The sequence below is a fragment of the Rhipicephalus sanguineus genome, chromosome 8 (assembly GCF_013339695.2).
Source record: "Rhipicephalus sanguineus isolate Rsan-2018 chromosome 8, BIME_Rsan_1.4, whole genome shotgun sequence".
Lineage (NCBI taxonomy): Eukaryota > Metazoa > Arthropoda > Arachnida > Ixodida > Ixodidae > Rhipicephalus > Rhipicephalus sanguineus.
In genome coordinates, this window is record NC_051183.1 from 157163184 (window position 1) to 157187330 (window position 24147).

The 24147-nt window shown below is 45.8% G+C and overlaps 1 protein-coding gene across 1 annotated transcript in view; it reads right to left on the reverse strand.

The window, feature by feature from the left end:
- Positions 1-2789: 2789 nt before the first annotated feature.
- The window catches only part of LOC119403631 (solute carrier family 26 member 10), a 135687-nt gene continuing 114329 nt past the window's right edge, over positions 2790-24147 (reverse strand). Inside the window, exons 10-14 of the mRNA XM_037670552.1 lie at positions 19606-19683; positions 13753-13848; positions 5849-5955; positions 4091-4157; positions 2790-2819 (exon numbers count right to left, since the gene is read on the reverse strand). Of these exons, the coding sequence (XP_037526480.1) occupies positions 2790-2819; positions 4091-4157; positions 5849-5955; positions 13753-13848; positions 19606-19683 (378 nt within the window). The remainder of the gene's footprint in view (positions 2820-4090; positions 4158-5848; positions 5956-13752; positions 13849-19605; positions 19684-24147) is intronic.

A 24147-nucleotide genomic window follows, 5' to 3' on the forward strand; every position in this document is an offset into this window, starting at 1 on the left:
GATCATAATTTAACCTTTGCAGTAGCTGAAGTTGTCAAGATATACCTGGACATGGTGTATGGTGAATCCCGCGCAAGGATGGCATGAACAAGCACATAGTAAACACTGACACTCGATATGCACTCTTTCAAAGGGTCGTTCAACGCGAACAGAAACGCGACTAGCGTCGTGTCTTCCCTCTACCCTGGCCGTTAATTCTCACAGGGAGAGCGGGGAACGCGGTGCGACAGCCAGGCGAGTGTCGGAGAGCTATTTTTCGATATGGATGGATGCTATGAGCGAGGCTTGGGCTAGAGCCGCCACCTCGCGGTGAGTTAAAACGTTGACTACATTACACTTATATTGGAAATGCGCCGAAAGGGATGGTCGTAGCAACGGCGCGTTGCAGGAGCAAATCGCAGAGGCAACGAAGTTATTTTTTTTCTACCCTGGTGGCGCACATGTCACCGGCCAGTTATAAAGGGTATGCTCATAGCATCCATCCATCCATCCATCCATCCATCCATCTATCCATCCATCCATCCAAGAGCACTGTGAGAGGAAAGTGTGAAAGATAAAAGACGCGTTTATGTAGCCTCAGTTATGTGTTTGACGGTAGTTCAGTGGGCTAAACGCCCACCAGCCATTGTCGCGGACCGAGAGGTCGTGGGTTCGACTACTGTCAATGGAACTTTTTCTTATAGTATTTTTTTCTTTGCCGTCTGATGGCGTCCGTCTTGCTGACGTATTTCCGTGACGGAAATACGTCATGAAAGTCTTGATGGACCCCGGCATAAAACACTTTCGTGTTAAAATCTTCCTCTTACATGGTTAAAGCTTGTGACGCTTCACCCTCCACAAGAATTCGGAATGCAGGTTAGCTACCCTCATCCAATAGGCGTACATCTGCTCCTGGCGGCGAACGTCACGCGGAGCAGAGCAACGGACCTTGAGCTATTCCTGGTAGAACCTGACTTGACGCCAGGATTGCGCGGTAAGTATGGCACAAATCCTCCTGGCGTGTCCGGTAGATGGTTGCAGAAAGCCGCACGAAAGCTGAACTTCAGCAGGACAAACTCAATTCTTTGAAAACCATGACATATTTCTAGCGCAAACCAAACAAATAGCAATTAAGGAAGCCAAATAAGCAGGATCGTTCAGATAAGTAGAAGAACACGGAAAAGGGCTCAGTGTACTAGAAATAAAGCTTCAAATAACAGAGAGCTGAGCTAGTTGGTAAGTATTTATGTTAAAGAGACAGGGCGTGGAAACACGGACACAAGAGAGAAGTCAAGACACCACAAACGCCGACTAACAACTCTTAGTCGGCGTTTGTGGGGTCTTGACTTCTCTGTTGTGTCCGGGTTTGCACGCCCTGTCTATTTAACATGAATATTTACCAACATGACAGGAGGATTTGCGCAAAACTAACTGCGGAATCCCGTCGTCAAGTCAGATTCTACCAGGAAAAGCTGAAGGTCCGTTGCTCTACTCCGCGTGACGTTCGCCGCCAGAAGCAGCTGTACGCCGATTGGATGAGAGTGGCTAATTAGCATGCCGCATTCTTGTGGAGGGTGAACCTTCATGAGCTTCAACCATTTAGGAGGAAGACTTTTTCTACCAATCTCCACCAAATAACTTACTTGTCCTCGGAGTAGCTGCCGTAAATGATAACCACTGGAAAATCCTAGCCTTGGATCCAGCACATTGCTTTAAATCTAACCTAAAACGAATAGTATCACTAGACTAGTCGCGGAAGAAGGGCGTTCGCATTGCAGTTCAGGCTGCATTACTGGTATCAAGGGTTCTAATAAGCAACTTAGCACTGCAGATCCTATCCAGCCTTTGGTTAAGTATTGCGTGGAGAAGAAACTCAGGCCTCTAATTTCAGATAAGGAAGTGCATTTCGTAATTATGTCAGACAGTATGTTATCAGAAAAAGCGTTAACAGCCATAAAGAGAATTTTAGGACGGTAAAAGTTAAATCATCGGTAGTTAGGCAGCGTGCTGTCGATCTTTTGCTAAGAGATAATCTTGAGAGAATGGCGTGTAATGTCAAGAAGGCTAAATGGTTCACTTTAGAATTGTTTTCTTCGGCGAAAACGCATAAGAACGATATTCCTTTTCGAGCAATTGTTTCTGAAAAGGGCACCTGGCAAAGCGCTATTTCTAGTTACCTGCTGAACTGGTTAACCTCACTGAGTTTTTCAAACCCTTTTCGCACACGCAATTCTCAGGCGTTAGTTCAGTTTCTGTCAGAGGAGAACCCTGGTGGTTGTAAAGCCTTTAGCATAGATATCGAAGACTTCTATTACTCCTTGCCGCACGAAGGGTTATGAAAATGTGTTAAAGATTGTATTAATGAACAAGTGCAGGAAACGGTTTTCACTGATAAGTGTGGTGTGTCTACCGAGGCTTATCTAGAAATCCTTTCCATGTATTTGAAGGGGCCCACCAACACTTTTCAATGCCCCATTTTTTACTCGTGGGTTGCGTAGACTGAAGTACGAACAGGTTAATGCAACAAGAACGGCAGCGATAGCGGCATGCAGTCCGAAGTTATTCGATCTAGAATATTCCAAATACAAAGAAAAAAATGCCTACCCTCAACTCGATCGATGCAGTTTGTGCCTACTCTCAACTCGATTGATGCAGCTTGATGCAGTTTGTTCGTGCCGCACACACTGTATCAGTTGTGTGCTAGGACATGCCCTGTGAAGCAGGCGCCGCGCAAGTGTAAGGGCAAACATAAAAACCATTTTGATGAATGTGCCGACAAAGTTGTCTACAGTGTTCCCCTTTCCTGTGGTCTAAAATATGTTGGACAGACCGGGCGATGCCTGAACGTCAGGTTACAAGAACACAATTTGAAGATACAGAAGAGAAACGACGGGTTCCTTGCCCAGCGCTGTTCTCAGTGCAGCTGTACTCCAGCGTTCGCACAGACCGGGGTCCTCGCCAAAAATGCAAATGATCAAACCACAGTGATCATTGAGGCCTCGATTATTGCCAGGGGGTAACTGTGTCAGCAAGCCCTCGGTTGTCTTGACACCAAAAGAGCTGGCTTTTCTTGACAGCGTAAACTACGATCCACACCACTGATATGCTTTTCGATGGCATTCCTGCCCATTTATTCATTATGTATTTCTTCCTGTCCGATAAGTGTTTTCTGCTTAACCTGTTCACGATAGTTATGCGGTTTTTTGTGAGCGCTCACGTGACGTGGTATGATGGCATAGTACATGTGCGTTTTTTCAATAAACCCTCAGTTGGAAGACAGCGCTCGTCTATGTTCCCTTTCTTGTCCTTGTCCGTTCTGCGATGGTTGTTGATGATGGAGATAGTGTACAGCAGTCAATGTCTCGCGCACAGGCCTTCGTTCCCTCACGGCATGGTCGATATGTGCACCGAAAAGTGAAGCATTGGAAGCGAATGGCAAGGCGATGCGAACGGGGCCCGTTTACGATATGGCGTACAACTCTTACAGGCTTAGCTTAAGCGTCTTCCAAGTTTTATTGCGATAGCAATTATATGGGCACTGCAGGTGCATTTTCGGCGTCGTCTTCGTTGTTGCCGTCGGCGTCGCCGTGAGGTTCCCTACGAATTCCATGGGCGATAGCAAGGCTCCACTCATCGTATGTTCTAGTGTAACTGAAAGCGTGCGAGGGAAGCCGACAATCGCGGCTCAAGAGGAGAGTAAACGCGCCAGTCCTGTAAGGGTGTCCCAGGAGGAGTCTGCTTGGTTCCGACAACAAATGCGTACTTTGATCGGTCAGGCACGGTAGCGAGCGCCCCATGTTGACATGGATCACAAACTGTTTGACAGAGGTCAGCAGAAATTCAGCTTTTTTTTTGTTCGCGAAATGTACAGACCTATTACCTGAGGACATGGTATACCAAAGCAATTTAAATGTAGCTTACTGTTACCTGCCCACCTAAATATTGCTAGTAAGGCGCTGCTGATCTTGCATACATGAGCAATATTAAAGTACTACTCGAATCAACTGCATCATATCCGTCAGTAGATACAATTTAAGAGACTTCATTTTGGTCAGCTTGTGAGACAGAGTAGAATATCGCAGTTTTGTCCCAGCAGATTGTTTGCACGTACCCGTGGCGCCACTTTCGAAGGCACGTAGACGTCAGGCTTGACAGGCTGAAGACGAGAACCCTTGTGCCTGGTAATGAAAATATGAAATGCTACTAAATCATTTTTTCCTATCTTTATATTGTCTGGTTAATTCATATTGACGAGTGCAGTACGAAACCTGACATGACATTTTTTTAGTACACTCGTCATTATAGAAAACACGAGTTATAATTTAAAGGTGCATATGAGCTTTTATTTTTGAGAGTGGCATCCTCTACATTTCGAAATCTTAATTATCACCTATGTAGTGATCACGGCGTGAGTTTAGTTTCTCACGCACGTAAAAGCAACTTTTTAGCGGCCATTTCTCTTTACCAAACTTCAGAGGTCATAGAACGTCGGCATGATACTGAAGCTCGACCTGCCTAGTGTAATCGCTTTCTTTCATAATTTCTATGTTCAGTCTTGTTTCCCGACAGAAAAGACAAGAAATTAATAAATGTGCACCTTATAGGGTAATCATTTGAGTTAGTCTTCAAAAGCACAAAACAGCCGATCTCAGCGCTACAAGACGCTAGGTAATTAGAAAAGGCTACAAAGAAAAAGCGCTGGCAATGACGCCTTCGTGTTTATCGCTTAATTTCGGTGTGACGCCACACACTTTGATAACGTCCAGACACTCACCATTGTTTTTTTTTTATTTATTCATGAAAACTTTCACCCTGTGAAGGGCTAATACAGGAGCATATGACAGTGCGCGTGCAAATTCGAAAAGGTTTTTGTGGCTAGTTGGCTAACAGTGCATTTATCATAAAAGGAGCAGAAAAACAATGAAACCGCTGGACTGCCATAAAATGAAGCGAGACAATGAAAGCTGAGCTATGATAATGACTGAACGTTAAGAAATCAATGACAAAGTGAATCAAACAGCGTTTCGGGTTCACTTATTAGGCGAACAAAAGTGTGCATTTGGACAAGGCTTTATTACAATGTGCGACGCCACACTGGTTCACTTGCGCTGGTATAGGTGCGAAATTAATGATACCTTGACGCTTCTCGTTGATGTTACGTTTAAGTAACCATTTTGCCGTTATATAAATATAAATGGAATTTTTAAAAACTGTGTTGTTGGTACTAAAACACCGTTTCTAGTTTTACTCCCATTAACGACAATAAGAGTACAGTTGCCGGTACACATAGCCGTCATATTTGTGTAGGTATTTTACTCTTGTGATTGTGTCTGCAATCTCAAAAATTCAGTCGCTTACGAAATCACAAGAGCGGAAAAAACGCTCGCATTGCTCACTGATACAGAAGCGCGATATTTATTGGACCACTAGAACTTGCTTTCTTTATCTGTCACTATCGTTTGATTTCCCCAGCGTTTCTGGGCCTACGTCCATCCGTCCGGCGTGTGCTACGCTACACGCATATATGGACGGATCCTCTTCACACCAAAGTATGGTGACGGATGTCCTGGCCTGTCGTATTTACCTGCATACTACCAGTATGGCGTGGCTATCATACTTTTACAATACTAGTATATGACCTGCGACATTTATTAGCGCATTATGAGTAGTGACTACAGTATATTAACGTCCGTTAGCGTTGTAGAAGTAAACGCAAATGACGGCTAAAGGTGAGATAGTATTGCAATGTGTTGAATAAATAATAACGTCATTCTAAAGCATACTCAAATACTTTTGTGCAAATTCCTCGCAATGAGTCTCTTCTTTTCTCTGTGATTTGAGAAATGGGAGGCTAAGCAGCGCTTCTTACCCGTTTAGCTCAAGGAAGATTACCACGAGACCCAGGAGAATCCCGACCAACAGTCCATAGGAGGCGTTCAAGACAACCACACTCAGGAAGCTCAGCGACCACAGGGCCTAGAGAAGTTTCACGGTGAGCGTGACATTCGCTGAGACGTTGCATGTGACATTCTTGTTATACCGTCGTCCTGACGCGCTGTTACAGTGGCTGCGCAGTCCACTCTTACGTTATAGGGTACTACTATGTATCGGTTTGACATCTTGGCCGCACACAAAAGACGAGGACAGAGGGAGGTGTCGTCGTCCTCGTGGTTTGTGTGCGATCAAGATGTCAAACAGTAAGCACAAACTAGGTCAGACTCAAGTTCTTCTCAATTACTATATATCTGATTTTTGAGTTATCGATCAATGCGAGTAAGGGTATAACATTACACAAGGTATTAGGCCCAGTGCCCAGCCCTTCAAAGCAGCGACGGGTTTTACAGTCGCTGTTTAAATACCCGTCAAAAACTGGCCTAGTCGGAAAGCTTTAATGGTTGGATAATTCACATAGCAATGTCTTACCTGACACCCTCGCTCTAAATATTTCTATCAGGTTCACTTCCGCATTTCATTTCTTATATTCTTTATCTTTATTATTTCCTTCCCTCTCTTCTATAGTCTGTCAATCCTATTCCCCATCCCTACTCAGAGTAGCATGCCGGCGGTATACAGACGCCGGCAAAAATCCCTGTTTTTCTAATAAAGAGTCTCTCTCTCTCTCTCTGGGTATAATATGCCGCAAGCGCCTAGAGACATTTTGTATATTGAGGGGCACCCCAGATTAACCACCGAGTCGGATTCTCCACCAATTTTGAAAAAAAAAATAAAACAACATAAAAAAGGGATGTGTCCATGGTTGTAGTATATGGCATATATGATATAAGAGCGTAAATTTTCCACAGAAAAGGGCCAATTAGCATCGCGAATAACTATGCAAATAATTGAGCGGTGGTAGGTCCACATCGTAACTACAGAAATCAACAGATTGGTCCGCTGTAAATGAACGTAGGAAACTGGAGTTTGGGGGGTACTTAGTATATAAGCGTAGGCCTACACAGCATACGTCGTATATTTAATAACAATTAAGGACCTAATTGGACTGCATAAAGCCCATAGGTAGGCTTCCAATCAAGTTATGAGGAGGTCCATTAGGTCTGTTGGCCTCTAACAGTTGACTCATCAGTTGACTAATAGTGTACACCTTAGTAAAGGATGATGGAACGGCTGATGTCACAACCATAATGTGCGCGCGCGGACTTGGTGTTTCCGCTCTGCCGCGCATCGGCTTCGCGTTGACGTCAGCTCCGGGTGGTGAGTAACGTGCGCTTTGTGCGCCGTCTTGCTTCGCGCCCTGCTCGCACTCTTACACCCACCAAAAGCTACGGGCTAGCCCCATTCAAGGCAGCTGAGTAAACATCGAGGTCGCCTAAAATTTTTTTCAGGCAATATTTTTTTCAGGTATTGGCCTCTGGCCAAGACTAACTGAGAAGCTACTCTCTTGACTACGTCTTGGTCTCGTGGATCCTGACAGCAGCAGTTGCTCACAACGAACTATACAGCATTAAATTTTCGAGGACATAAGAAAGTAATATTGCAATTAAAAGCATGACAGTGAACGATTGTAGAATCAAGAAATATGAGAAATAATAGGCAATACGCCGCATGAAATTACAAACGGAAGTGGGTCACATAACCAAACATCTGTGATTATTTACCACAGATATAAGCACTGACTGTGAAAGAAAAAGAACAAAGATATGTTAATCGGCATTCATTTAGTGGCGTCATTTATAGAAGCTGCACAGTTTTCATCCGCATCATATTTAGGAACCAGCTGTGGATACGCATTGCAAAATGTCATAATGTGTTGGGAAATAACGTTCCTAGGTGTCGAATTGCGCTTCCATAGAAATATGGAAGAGCAATTTACAGGACCGGTGGTTGTCGTGTAATTACGTCTAAGTGACCCACACCAGGCCCCATTACAAATCTTGTTTGTACACGGGAACTTGTAAAGCGTTGTCCGGTAAGTTATTATTGAAATTATTTTAGGGGCGAAGCTCCTTAAAGCGGCACCCGTTCGTCCCTCGTAGTGCGCAACCAGTCGTATCGCTAGTACCAGATCTTGACCTCCAAGGTGGTGCCGGTGGGAAATTTCTCCTGTGCGTTGTTGAACAATAAAAAATTCGCAGTGTGCGCGTTAACTAAAAGCCGAATTCTTCTGTCTCTCATTCCCCATTAGCAGCCATTGGCATGTTCCAGTAGGAAACGTTAGTAGAAGTAGAAGTGTAAGTGTTAGATAAAAACCGACTTCTTCTGTCTCTCATTCCCATTAGCAGCCATTGTTTATCTCCAAGGTAGTGCCTGGTGAGATTTCACCTGTGCGTGATTAAACAATAAAAATTTTGTTCAAAACGCCGTTGATTGATGAAATAAACCAACGAAAGACGCCAGATGGTTTCTAAAAGCAGAACGAAAAGACGCCAGATGTTTCTAAAGCAAAACGAAAAGACGCCAGCTGCTTAACGAAAGACGCCAGATGTTTTCTAAAGCAATGGTTTTCTAAACAATGAAAATTCACAGCGTACATGTAAAATTAAAGTGAGCTGCAAGTCGTCATAACTCTCATCGAACCTTTAGTATAAACGCGCCCGATCTCACGTCGGTGATGATGTACTGGGCAGAATTCACGGAAGATTCACGGTTTACCGATGAACCTCCGCAGCTTCGCCCACTCATCATCATTCACTCCGTGGATGTGCTGTGATTTTTTTCAAATTGTTTCATTATTGGAGGACTTAAAGCTGCGCTTTTTTTTTGTGACACACATCTATGAGATCAGCTGCACTGTCAAAATGGACACTACTCTGATTGCCTTGGCTGACGTCCGTAAGCGTTTCCAACCCTATCGGAAAACCCAGTGGCACTGTCCCAGTGCCATACCTGATTATTGGACCAGTGTGGCGCTGGATACTGGGACGCTGGCACGCTGCACGCGGCACACTGGACGCTGGCGCACTGCACACTGGGCCACCCGTTACGGGCCGAAATCGGGCTTTTAAATTGTTTCTAGAGGCAGTGGTCATACCCCGATCATAATTAGGGCTAATACGCGAGCACCGCGACAAAAAAAAAAAAGAAAAACCTCAGAAAAAAAAAAGACACCGAGCGGGAGTCGAACCCACCACCTCGATGCAGCATACATCCTGAGTCTGACACGTTACCGCTGCACCACACCTGGAAGGCGAGACACGGGCACTTTTTTCTTCATGTTATAACTACCTCCGGTAGCTAGTATTTTCATTTTTCTCGTTTACAAACGCACATTTGAGTTTCTTCGTGTTCGCGAGAACCTAAGGGAAGGTAGTTAATTTGTTTTTTGTGTGCTGCCTAGGATCGGACGTCTGTCTGGCCCGTTCTGCCGCAAAAAATATTAGCGTAACCGCAGATGTGTTGCGGCAATCGCACTGGCTCGCTTAGCAGTCAGTCATACCTACGTAAACAACAATGTGCATCTGACCTGCACACTGAAGGCTTTAGTTTTCGTCACCCGTTTGAACACATTTTCTGTTCTTTTTGTTTACGTTGCGCGTGCTATACAGCCGCAGTACAGCATACTAGCCGAACCGGCCGTTAGGCTTAGAGCTGTACTCCGTGCGCCGCGATCGCTGTGAAGAACGTGGATATTCAATTACAAAGAATCTAATAACCGTTAGAATGTAGTTCGATCATACTCGACTCAAGCGAGGTCATATTAGCACCTTCGACTACATGAATCAGAAGCTAAAACTCCGAGATTGAGCGTTACATTGGCTCACTGTTGCCGGTGACGTGCGACTTTCAGCGGTACGAGCCATATGGAAGGACTAGCTGTTAGCGTAGGTTTATGTTATTATCAGACTAATACTAATGTCATATTGTGTTGCGAATGATAAGTTGTTTCGATGCAGTTATATGAACTACATTACGACACTTGATCACACACTTCAGAGAAAGCGCGCACGCGAGCGCTCGACAGATGATTGCTTCAGCGTATACAAACCGCCGTCGCTTACCTAAAACGGAAGCTAGATATGTACAGGACACACAATAGAATATTTCAAGGTATTCCGTAAGTTTTCTTTTGACTTCTCGCGACCCAATATCAAATCTTATATGAATTCCACTTAGTGCGTCCAGTTTTTTCCAATGTGCTGCCAGTGTTCCCAGTGCGCGAGCAGACACTGTACAGCGTGGCCAGTGCCTCCCAGTGCGCTGTAAGACACCGGGCCACACTGTACAGTGTTCCCAGCGTCTTTCAGCGCACTGGGCGGCACTGGCCACGCTGTACAGTTTGTCCCAGTGCCTCCCAGCGCGCTGTAGTACACTGGGGCACACTGTACAGCGTTTCCAGTGCCACCCAGTGCGCTGAAAGGCACTGGGAGGCACTGGAAACGCTGTTTTTTCCGATAGGGAACTTTCAGTTGCCGGAAGGGGGGATATTTTGACGTGACAAGCGCAAATTTGATTTTAGAGCGAAGCCATTAAGTGTCAGTTCGTGCATTTGGCGTCGTGCTCGCCCACTCAAACAAGTGGCGTAGAGGAGCAGAAAGAAAGCTGACGCAGAGCGCACGGCACATTGAAGGCCATGGATAGCTAAAGGAGCGAAAGGGGAACATGCAACGCAAGCATAAGGGAAAAAGCCGAGGAATACATCATCAACCTAGGACACAGCCTGCTGAGGAACAAAAACGGTGATACGAGATGTACTTAATAAGAACTTGTTGTTGGGTGAGTTGGTGAGTACTTAACATCATGATTTTTGAGCTACGAAAGACGAATACATGAGAGAAGAAGCTTGTCCTATCTCTTCTCTCATGTGTTCGTCTTTCGCAGCGCAAAAACCAAGAAGATACGACACGTGTCAAACGAGACGGGCTGCAATGCGGCGACCGACACGCGGTGACGTCTTGTGCATCACTCTGTCACCGATGATGTCACTATTGTCACTATTAACACTTGTGGCGAGCGTGGCCACCGGCATTATGAATAGAAACAATTGCTCCCGTGGGCGTGGGAACCACTGGGCATGCACTAATTTGCCTGTGCGGTCGGCGTTTGAGAAAACGCCCCGGCCGGACTAGTTCTCGTGTTGACGCTTCCTTTCGGAACGCTTAGCGACGCAAGTGGTAAAGATGCTTCATTTGACGTTGCTCCTAAACGAGCTGCTCACTAATCTCAGCTGCGCACTACTTTGCTACCTTTGTCGTTAATCCTTGGTACCCTTCGCTCAGCGCAACTATACAGTAGAATCCTGATGGACTGAAATGTCGCGTTAGGGAATATCGTGATTGTCGGTAACATTGTTTTCTGGTTGTACGTTGCTTCGTACTACACAATTATTTGTTTTATAGTAATATTTCAAATTTCTAGGTCTTTCTCATGAACCGAATTCATGGGCCACGGTTGGTGACACGAGTGCCTGCTTCATAATCATGGGCCTCTTACGTATGAACGTTCCCTTACCAAGCTCATCTCCCTCTAGAAAGATGGCACTCAACTTTCTGCATGAAATGTTGGCCGTTTTGACGCGGCGAAGGCGTGTCATAGTTGGTGGGCAATATTGCCACCGACCGATAGACGAGCTACACTTGTTCGTTTGCAATGCCCAAATATTGTAGCAGCCTCTTGTCAAAATTCAACACAGCTGTGGTATGTGGTTACGCTTTTTCCGGTTACGCTTTTCCTTGGAAAAGCACCGAAAACAAAAATGTTCTGCGATTTCACGCGCCGAAACTACCATGCGATCGTGAGACATGGTGTACTACAGGACTCCGGAGTAATTCACAGTACTTGGGATTCTTTATTAACCAGCGCCTAGATCACACCCGCCGTGATAGCTCAGCAAGTAGGATGTCGTGGGTATCGAGGACACGGCTTTTATTAACCGCCACAGTGGCCGCATTTCGACGGGGACGAAATGAAAGAACTAGGAACCGTGATTTACGTCCACGTTAAAGAAGCCCAGGTGCCCGAAATTAGTTCGAAGTCGCCCACTACTACACGCCTCATAATCATATCGTGGGTTAGGAAGTTCGAAGCCAGCCAGGTTTTCAAGCGAAGCTTGTTAAAAATCACAGAATTTGGTGGCGTCATACGCCAAAAACCTGTACCACCGATCTCTGAATACCGCAACCGACAGGCAAATGGTGTATATAAATAGTTCGCCGTTCGTACGGCGAAGAACATGCCGTCTGTGGCCGAATTGTTTCGCGCCGCGGCTCTGGAGCAAGGGGTCGGAAGTTCGACTCCCGCTGAAGGAAGATTTTTCTTCTTTTTTTAACACGAAAGTGTTTTATGCCGTAGTCCACCACGGCTCCACTGACGCATTTCCGTCACGGATATGACGTTGTAAAATATAAAGACTAACATATGGCAAAGAAAAAAAACTATAAGAAAAAGTTCCGTCACCGGGAGTCGAACTTACGACCTCTTAATCGCCAGCGCGCCGCGCGAAACGACTCCGCCACAGACGGCATGTTCTCTGCTATGTTAACGGCGAGCTATTTATGCATATCATTCGCCGGTGGCGGTACTCAAAGATCGGCTGTACAGCGTGTTTTCGTTGTCACTAGCGAGATGGCGCGAAGGGCTCGAAGAGCGCGCTTTCAAAGTCGTCCCCCACGCGGATTAGCGCGCGCCTCGACAGGGCGCGGTCGCTCGTGCGGGCGCTTATCTCATGATCTCGGTGGTTTGTACGTCTTGCGCTCTGCCTGCAAGTTTCCGCTGAGAGCACGAAGGTCACCTCGCTCACTGCAGCGGCTGCTTTTGGGAAAGGAGCGCGCTGCTCACACAGAAATAAGTTACAACTGTGACAATTCGCGCTCATCCTGTGTATGTTCGTTCCGCTCGTCCTTTCTGCTTGAGCAGCGCATTGCAAGTTTCGAGCGGCTGGCCGTGCTTCGCGTAGCATTACAATTTGATGCTGTAGCATTCATTCCTTCGCACTTGGGGCGAAAGAATGCACAACAAACGCTCAACTACGTCTATGAAGAGATGTTTCACTTTCGTGTTATACCGATATCTATGACAGAGGGATCAGCCATGTTTTTATTTGTCATCTGGTAGTCCTTATATTTTACAACGTCATATCCGTGACGGAAATACGTCGGTAGAGCCGTGCTGGACCCCGGCATAAAACACTTTCGTGTCAAAAAGACAGTACGCGAGGCACGCACCCGCCTTGCCGTCATTTTCCCGATAGGGCAAGGCATCCTTAACTTTATTATTGAAACCAAGTACATCGGTGTACTTCCATTACAACTCCATCGAAATGTGGCCACCGTGGCCGGCAATCGTAACCGCGTCACTGAGCTTAGTGGCATAGCGTCTTAGCAGCTGGACTACCGCGCTGTGTTCGATACGTAACACACAACGGATGATCTTTATTCGCACTGTGTATTTCGTCGATTACAGTACTTACGGTATTGCAAATGAATTCCTTTAGAGAAAAACATGAATATTATCTTCTTGTTGCTTTAGGTTCAGCGATGCAATCCTTATGTTTTCAACGGAAAGCTATGTATATCTCACGCGTTTAAGCTACTCACATTCTAGACAACATCACATTCTTAACATTTGCCGTCCACTGATCAGCGTTGAGTGCCGAATTTGTCGATGTTTTTTTTTTCTGCCATAAGTCATCATTGTATAACATCAATTTCTTTTGTTGCCACAAGTTCACATCGAACGAAGCAGAAGCAAGAAACAGAACAACTGTGTGGGCTACGTTATTCACATTAGGGGACCGTCATATTCATATGCAGAATGTTGCGACACTTTTCTAAACAGCATGACCCTTGCATACAAGAGAAAGAAGGACAGGCCACTTACGAAATCAAATCGGCTGATGAACCAAAGCATCCGCAAATGTTTCAACTTGATCAGCATTGGTAGAAGTACTACAATTATCACCACGCCCAGGACAGACTGAAACAAATGAAACACTGTGCTGATAATTTGCAGAACAACAGCAAAATTTCGTAACGATCGTATTACAGTGCGATAGGCTACTTTGTTACAGCGATCTTGCTGTTTTGCAGAAGGAGCTGATCACGTGCTCCTGCCCAAACCAAACAGGTAAAGGTCAGATAATTTTCTCTGCGAGCGACAATGTCAGCGTGTGAAAAAAGAGACAAAAACAAAACTTGATAATTGTATAGAAAGAGATGCTGTGTGTTAGTGCGAGCGATTGCGCAATATGGATGTTTTTTCTGGAATTTTTTCACCCATTGCATTTATCTGTTCTTGTGTAGCGTTGGTATTCATGTTCAGCATGTAAACTGTATATGCAGTATGCGCATGCACTGAATTGAGTGAATTCATACATCTATTAACATCTTGTCGCCATTGTCGATTACTGGACACTTGCATTTGTCAAGCTATATGGTTATAGCTTTTTCGCCGGAAAGGCCTTCAACACAATGGCGTATGTGTTCTAAATAAAATTTCAATTGATGTTTACTTGAATAGTCTTGCGGAAAACCTTTGGCCTAAATGCCCAACAATTTATACCAGATGGGTGGCCACAAGGCACTTAACAGCCTATATGCCTTATGAATTTCGGAATATAGCCCTGTTCAGTTGGGTCTTATGAAAGGAAAGAAATTGAATTGACCTCCTCTATTCAAAAGAAGTTGATTGCTACATTCTGGTTACCTCAGCTGCTCTGAATTTACATGACGAAGTAGGCATACATGTTTACATGGTGATCTAAGTGGAAGAGCACAAATATATTTCGAGCATAGAGCGCAATGCATCATCATTAGAGGGATAACAAAAAAAGATGGTTGGTTGATCCCTCCGTCATAGGAATCGGTATAACACGAAAGTGAAACGTGTCGTCACAGAAGTAGTTTATTCTTTATAGTGCATTGGTATATGAGAGCTTGTACAATGTCTACTGTTGTTTGGCAGATATAGCACCACTTGATGTGGACTATCGCACTCAGGTTGACGCCTAGTGGCCACGGTGTAAGATATATACTCTTGTGCTAGTGGCACATCTCCGTACCGACGACGAACGCCCATGATCATGATTTAACCCTTGCGGTAGATGAAGTTCTTAACATATACGTGGACTCCACATGTGATGAATCCCGCGCAAAGATGGCAACAACAAGCACAAAATAAACACTTATACTCGATATGCACTCCTTCAAAGCGTCGAGAAATGCGAACAGAAACGCTACGCGCGTCGTGTCTTCCCTCTAGCCTGGCCGTTACTTCTCACAGGGCGAGCAGGGAACGCGGTGCGACCGGTGCGACCGCTAGGCGAGCGCCGGAGAGCTATTTGTCAATATGGATGGATGCTATGAGTGAGGCTTGCGCTAAAACTGCTAAAACCGCCACCTCACCATGTGTTAAAGCATTGAAGACATTAAAGTTGTATTGGAAACGCGCCGAATGGGACGGTCGTTGCAACGGCGCGTTTTTTTTTTTTTTTCGAGCTTGGTGGCACAGATGTCACCGTCCCTTTATAAAGGGGACGTTCATAGCGTCCATCCATCCAAGATCACAGTGAGAGGCAAGTGTTAAAGGTAAAAGGCACGTTCATGTCCCCTCCGTAATGTGTTTGGCGGTAGCTCAGTGGGCTAAACAACCGCCAGCCATCGTCGAGGACCGAGAGGTCATGGGTTCGAATCCCTTCAACGGAACTTTCTCTTATGGTTTTTTTCTTTGCCATCTGATCGCATTCATTTTGCTGACGTACTTCCGTGACGGAAATACGTCATGAAAGTATTGGTGGACCCCATCATAAAGCACTTTCGTGTTAAAAAAGGCGTCATTACCTTTCATTATATATATCCCGGTGCCCTATACGTACGTTGTCACAGTGACTTTCCGTACACCGAATGGTTCAGTGAAAGAAAGCTAACAAAGCTCTTCACCATTTAGTTTAGGGCACATGTCAAAAGTGCGAAATTGACACTGCACAGTGGTGAATTGATTAGCACTGACAATCGGGCGAGTTGGTACGGATGCATGGATTTAGAACAGCGCAACAAGGCAGACAAAAAGGCGAATGTTCACACGAACACAAGCACCGACTAAAAACTAAAGTTTATTCAATAGCACAGAGCAGATATATAGACACACGTGGCTACACACAACGAAAAAGACCAAAGAAAAGCCAAATGAAGTTATCCATTCAGGTACAAGATTTCTTTATCCTGTAGCGCCTTGAGGGACAGCTGATACAAGACTGTTTTTTATTTTGAATTGATGTCTGGCTAGCGCAATTTACAAGACTAAAACAGCTGCCCAGAAATCGATCCACAATAAATTTGAAAATAACCATTTTCGTTCCACTCAGCGCCGTCATGAACTGCTGTAAGCCGGTAACGGCACTATTCCTGGACCCCTTGCCTCGTTATTTCCTCGCGCAAGAAACAGCCATACTTCGTGGCTTGTACCTAGACATGAACCGACTAGCCCAGCGACGTGTACTCCTAGAATATATCGAAACATTACGGGAAGGCCGGTGCATTCTGCAGCTCTAATAAACGATGTAATAAATTTAAAAAGTTATGTTAGCCTGAATATTTCATTCAGTAATATATCACTGCTGTAAGAATACTGCAGCATGCCGTGCCTGCAGTCAATGAACTTGGATACCTGTGGGTGCACTTAACCGAAGGAAATTCCAACTCAAACATCCATAAGGATATTTGAGAGGGGAAAATGCCGAGCTCCGCCGAAATGAAACATAAGACACTTTAAAACATGCAGCAAATATGGTGTTGCGCGATGGATTTGAAAACGAAGTGGTGGTGAGAATGCTAACGTTTGTAATAACCATACTATGTGCGGAATGAGAGGTATTGTCGAGGATCGATTTAACCAAAGACGGGTGGGCTGACTGGCATTAGAGAGCTATAAACTAGGCAGCGTAAGGTGAAGAGAGATGGGCGTCTTTTGAACGTAAGGAAACGTAGAGCCAAATTGTCTCACAACAATACATCCTGAATATGACTGAAAAAAATAGTTTTCTGCAGTGCGTAAATTTCTGTTTTAGATTTTCATATCGTTGATGCTTTTCTCATGTGCCGAGAGCTGGATAGATGGAGGGATGCTATGAGCGTCCCCTTTATAACGGGGTGGTGACAAGTGTGCCACCAGGCTCAACAAAAAAAAAAAAAAGAAAACCCTTTACTCTTCTTTTTCTTAGTGTTTGCCTAGTGTCTTTACTTCAATTAAAGCTATCATACTCCAGAAAAAAAAAAAAAACTTAAGTTTTCAGCTCCGTTCTCTGCCCTTTACGGCAGAATGTCCTTATTTTTTTTCCAGTATTTATTTTTGTCCTTTCTCTCTCATTTTCTGCCACCAATACTCTAACCGTCTCTTATTTCAATCGCAGGTGTGTTCAGCTTTCCACTGTCTTTAAAACCCAAGGCGCCATGTAGGCTCGCACCCAAACGTACACCTGGGTGGATGTCTCCACATTCAATCAGAAGATGCTCCGCCGTTTCCCTATCTTTCCCGCAGCACGTGCGTTGTTCTTCTTCTTTACTGAATCTCGCATTATAACTACCCGTTCTACAAACGAGCAAAGCGATTCCCCTTGAATTATCGTAAAATGCCTCCCTCCTTATTTCATTTTAACGCGATAGCGTTAAAGAGCTCGTATCGCAGAAATTCCGCCGTCGGCGTCGGCACCGTTGGTTGTGAGCGAAAAATCATCATCTTGTCCGTGACCGAAAAATCGAAAAAGCTGCAAATAAAATAAATAATAAAAATAATGGGTCTGAGTGAGAATCGAACCCGGGCCGTCTGCGTGGCAAGCAGGTGTTCTACCACACAGCCACGCCTCTGCTTGGAGCTGCACTGAAAGTAACATTCATGCTTCCCAAAAATACGCGTCCTGTATACAGCTGTCACAGTACGAGATGCAATATCGCAGTAATATTGCGTGGTACAAGCGTACATTGCCATCGGGCGTCACACCACGTCATTGTCATAACGACTTCGTGGTTTAAAAACAGCCACCCATTACAGAAGGCACATTACTGCGCGTATTCCTTTAAGACCACGTAGTGGGTGCAACGCAACTTCGAAAAAGTTTCTTGCGCATAATTGCCCCTGGTTTAAAGCATGCTGCCCATTACATAGGGCACGCACCTTAGTGCGCGCATTCTGTTAAACACTCGCAGTGATCGAAGTGCGCACTAGGGCAGGATATCTCTATCGCGTTCAACTCTTAAAGGCGAAGCTTAAGCGTCCCCCCAATTTCTTTTGCCCTTTCGGTATTTACTCAAAGCCGGTTTTTTCTCCATACCTGCCGTCCAATAAATCCTCTCCGCCTCTCTGACTATCCGCTTAACGCTCTTTGTTGACATATTGCTTACACTACCAGCCGTATATTTACTAGTGAGCCTCCTAGTTCTTTTTCTCCACCGTGTGTCCACGCTGTTCCTATACAAATAACGCAACACTTTCCCTGCCCATCTACTCTCCTTCATATTCCTTAGCCTTTCTTCGAACCTTATTTTGCTCTGAGCCTCCCTCACCTCAAAATATGCCCATCCCATATCACCCTTTACAGCCTCATTTGTCGTCTTCCCGTGAGCACCCAACGCGAGGCGTCCCAAGTCCTTTGATTTATAACCATTCCCGATTGCACCTCTGCCCTCATGCACACCACTGAGTTCCCAAAAGTAAGACCCGGAACCACTACACCTTTCCACAGACCTCGAAGCACCTCGTACATATTGTATCCCCACAACGCTCTGTGTTTCATTATTGCAGCATTCCTCTTTCCTTTTGCTGCAGAGGCTTTTTCCTGTACCTCCATGTACCTGTCACCCTCATTTGGCCATACTCCGAGGTACTTGTATTCGTTCACCCTCGGTATTTCATGGCCCTGTATTGACACCGCCTGATCACAAGGATCATTGAATACCATCAATCCACATTTTGTTGCACTAAATCCAAGTCCTAGAGCTTCCCCTTCCCTTCCGCATATATCCGCCAGCTGCTGTATATCCTCTCTGTTAACCTAATGCGGGGCCTGCTGCGCCACCTAGCGTAACAACAACAAAGCAAATATTTCAACGACAGGTTCAAGAACACCAGAGGTATCAGAAAGAAAGGCAAAAGCACAGAGAAAGTAATTATGAAGCAAGGAATTGAAACAAAAGGCTTCTTGAAGCTGGAAGCGCCGACAAGACATCATATTGGGCCCAGAACGGCCTTTTGGGTTGTTAACGATTTTGCTGTTCCTTTCATGATTCTTACGTCATTTCATTATACTTAGATCGAAAGGATCTGCACATACTTATAGCGAGTTTCAATGTTGTATTCATTTCGAGCCATTATTAATTAATCGGTGCTTTAGCTCGACAGAACATTAGCGCAACTCGTGTAAGCATTATGGAAAGATCTAAGAGAAAACGATGGAGTAGGCGTTTATATAACAAGCAGAGTACACTTGAACATTTTTGTTTTTAAACGGTGTTTGTATTTTTGTAATTCCTAGTGCCGTCTTCGCAATGTCGCAAAGAGTAGTCTCGCTTGTCGCTCTTAGGGTGAAACAACTGCAATTTGTCCAGAGCCGAGCGACTGAGAATAAATGGTGCATTCACGTTTAAAATATTGCCAATAAAATTCAATTAAACCACGCAGCACTGCCTCAAGAAATCTTACGTAGTACTGACAATGTAACCACGTGCCTCAAATATCACTCACCTCTGGCAGTGGCCGGAACACTGGCGCAAAAACATACAGCGTGACCGCAATGAACGCGCATGAAACTAGGCCAGGCAACTGTAACGGAAATGAACAAACGAACACTTATAGTTTAAGCAAATGCGACAGCAACCAGAGCACTTGGTCACTGATGCCATGATCTATTTTTAGAAGTCCACCGCATCAAACGAAAACGCTTTCAAGGTGATTCAAGAGTTTATGGTTGCAGCTCACAGTCTGGCAACTGCAAGTGATGCGTTATAACTGGAGGACGGATTTTCAGGCGCTAAAAAAACGCGTTTTCGTCATATGCGTGCATTATCTCTTACTTTTTACCCGTTTTCGCCCTTTCCCATCCTTCACCACATCCATCCTATCTGTTTGTTAACCTATGTTTGACACTTCGCAAGATGTGAATAAACGAGTTGTAAGTTTGCACACCACCTGGCCTGTGTCTCTGTATAGTCCTATCGTCCTCGTCTCGTCACCTACAGCGCAACAAGGAAACCATGAGCGTTTTAGGCGCCAAAAATAGGCAGGCAAAACAACGTTTTAGGTGCTAAAAATAGGCAGGCAAAACACGTTTTAAGGCTCCAACATCGTAAATATAGGCACACTGTTTTTACACAAATGCAAATAATTTCAAAACAAAGGCGTGCGGGACCTGTGTCTACGGCTGAGAAGCAAAAAAGAAATATTGTTTATGATGTCACAAAGGTGCCAACTGTTGAACTCATTCGTGCAATTGACCTTTCTGTGGCACGGCTCGCAGAATACTGTCTCCTTTTATTAAAGCGATGGCGTTAAAGAGCTCGCCTCGCAGGAATTCCAGTGTCGGTGGTTGTGAGCAAAAAATCGGCGTTCTCTGTGAGCGAAAATGCGAGAGAGATGCAAAAAATAATGAAATGAAAAAGCTCGGCGTGGGTGAGAATCGAACCCAGGCCTTCTGCGTGGGAAGCAGGTGTTATACCACGAGGCTATGCCAGTTCTTTTTTTTTTTCATGGTATTTATTATAATGCGTATCTGAAATTATCACAAACGCTATGACGTAGTGATTCATTCACTTAGCGACAATAATCGCACAAGCACTGCACAAGCATTCAAAGGCTTACATTCATATATACTGTGCACGTCCAGAGAAACAGGAAAAGTTCTTCAAAGCTTGTCACTCGTGGAGGCTGGCAAGGATGAACACCTCATCAAGATGGGGTGTTAGTCTGGTCTGATGTCAAGTTCTTCGTAACTGTCCTTTAGATGGAGAACCATACGCATGAAATGCATACTTGAAGCAGTAGTTAGTTCTGCATTACGGTCTTGCATGCGCGTTTTCCACAGACTGTGCAGTCCCATAAAGAAAAACATGTCAAAGGGCACTTCATCAAGAGACGTTGGGAGAATGTAACGTATAGTACGTGAGTTAATGTTAAAATATTTTTGAACAGTTCGTTGAAGGTCGTCCCAAAACAGAATGGCATCTTTGCAGCTAATAAAACAGTGTTCTGCTGTCTCTGGTACATCGCAGAAACGACAGTTAACTGGAGAAACAAAAATACCTTTCCTCTGCAACCATGATTTCACCGGCAGTGTATCGGCATGGAGTTTGTAAAAGAAGGTTTTTGTATCAGGAGAAAGATACATTTTCCGAACTCGTTTGTGAAGAAGAAGGATGGGACTCTACGTTTTTGCGTCGATTATCGTCGCCTGAACAAAGTCACGAAGAAGGACGTGTATCCCCTTCCCCGGATAGACGACACCCTGGATCGATTACACAACGCAAAGTATTTTTCGTCGATGGACCTCAAGACCGGTTACTGGCAAATAGAAGTCGACGAGAGAGACCGAGAAAAGACTGCCTTTATAACACCAGACCGCCTATTTGAGTTCAAGGTCATGCCTTTTGGTCTTTGTTCGGCACGTGCGACTTTTCAACTGGTTATGGATACAGTACTGGCCGGCTTGAAGTGGAAGACGTGCCTCGTGTACTTGCACGACGTCGTTGTGTATTCCTCAGACTTCGACGAACACCTTCGGCGCCTTGAAGCTGTACTTCAAGCAATCAAGACCTTCAGACTCACCTTGAAGCCTGAAAAGTGCCGCTTCGCGTACGAGGGGCTCTTGTTCTCGGGTCACGTGATCAGCAAGGATGGTGTTCGCCCGGACCCGCCGAAAACAACTGCCATCGCTGCCTTCCCGACGCCCACCGACAAGAAGGCCGCACGCCGTTTTGTCGGCTTGTGCGCCTATTACAGACGTTTAGTCAAGGAATTTTCACGGATCGCCGAGCCACTGACGCAACTCACGAAGGCAGACGTCGAATTTAGGCGGGAAACGTCGCAAGTTCAAGCAGTTCAAGAATTGAAACGACGCCTGCAGACGCATCCGATACTTGCGCATTTCGACGAATACGCCGATACGGAAATCCACATCGACGCAAGCAGCGTAGGACTCGGCGCCGTCCTTGTGCACAAGACCGACGGATTAGAAAGGGTCATCACTTGTGGTAGCCGGTCGCTATCAAAAGCAGAAATCAAGTATTCCACAACAGAAAATGAGTGCCTGGCCATCATCTGGGCTACATCGAAGTTTGGGCCTCTACGCCCGGCCCTTCAAAGTTGTGAGCGACCACCACGCCTTGTGTTGGCTAGCTGACTTGAAGGACCCTTCAGGTCGCCTCGCACGGCGGAGCCTACGACTTCAAGAATTCGACATAACCGTCGTTTACAAGTCCGGAAGAAAACACTCCGACGCTGACTGCCTGTCTCGCGCCCCCGTCGGGCAACCGCCGCAGGACGACCAGGAGGATGACTGCTTCTTGGGAACCATAAGTACCGACGACTTCGCTAACGACAGCGAGTGGACCCAGAACTCAGGGGCCTTGTGGAATACTTCGAGGGCAGGACCACAGTTGTTCTGAAGGTATTCACGCGGGCACTGACGTCGTTTTTCTTGCACAACGGTGTTCTTGTTAAGAAGTACTTCTCGCCGCATCGAGTCGATTCCCTTCTCGTTGTGCCCTCGACATTGCGACCAGAGGTCCTCCAGGCTCTGCACGACAACCCGACGACTGAACACATGGGTGTTTCTCGCACGCTCGCAAGAATACAGGAAAAGTACTACTGGCCGTGCCTTGCCGCCGACGTCACTCGCTACGTAAAGACTTGCCGGGACTGTCAGCGACGCAAGACACCGCCGACAAGGCCAGTCGGACTTCTGCGGCCTATCGAGCCACCTCGATGGCCGTTCCAGTAAATCGGGATGGAGTTACTGGTGCCGTTCCCGACGTCCAATACCGGAAACAAATGGATCGCCGTAGCTCCTGACTACCTCAGTCGCAACGCCGAGACAAGGGCCCTACCCAGAGGCAGTGCCGCCGAGGTAGCGAAGATCTTCGTTGAGAACACCGTCCTGCGTCATGTCGCCCCAGAGGTCATCGTCACCGACAGAGGTACGGCGTTTCCTGCTGACCTAACTCAAGCAATACTCAGATACAGCCAAACAAGTCACCGCCGGACCACCGCGTACCACCCACAGACCAACGGCCTGACCGAGCGTCAAAATAAGACCATCGCGGACATGCTGACCATGTATGTCGTCGTCAAACACAAGACGTGGGATGCAATCCTCCTGTACGTGAACTTTGCGTAGAACACGGCTGTGCAAGAAAAGACGCAGATGACACCATACAAGTCGGTATACGGAAGAAACCCGGCAACGACGCTCGAGGCCATGCTACTCAACGTCAGCGACGGAAAGATGGCTGATCGCTCTGTCATAGGAATCCGTATAAGACGAAAGTGAAAAGTGTCGTGACAGAAGTAGTTGATTATTTGTAGAGCATTGGTATATGGGAGCTTGTACAATGTCTACACTTGTTTGGCATATGTAGCACAGCTTGCTGTCGACGCACTCACGTTGACGCCTAGTGGCACATCTCTGTACCAAGGACTAACGCCCATGATCATGATTTAACCCTTGCGGTAGCTGAAGTCTTAACATATACGCGGACACCGCATATCGTGAATCCCGCGCTAACATGGCAGTAACAAGCACATAGTAAACACTGATACTCGATATGCACTCCTTCAAAGCGTCGTGAAACGCGGAGAGAAACGCTACGCGCTTCCTGTCTGCCCTCTAGCCTGGTCGTTAATTCTCACAGGGCGAGCGCGGAACGCGGTTAGACAGCCAGGCGAGCGTCGGAGAGCTATTTTTCGATATGGATAGATGCTATGAGCGAGGTTCGATCCGGCTAAATGCGCCACTTCGCGGTGTTAAAACGTTAACGAAATTACAATTCGATTGGAAACGTGGCAAATGGGACGGTGGCAGCAACGGCACGTTTTTTTCTTTTTTTTTTCGAGCCTGGTGGCACACGTCACCACCCCGTTATCAAGGGGACGCTCATAGCATACATCCATCCATGCTAGATCACTGAGAGGAAAGTGTGAAAGATAAAATGCGCGTTCACGTAGCTTCCGTTATGTGTTTGGCGGTAGCTCAGTGGGCTAAACGCCCGCCAACCGTCGTCGCGGACCGAGAGG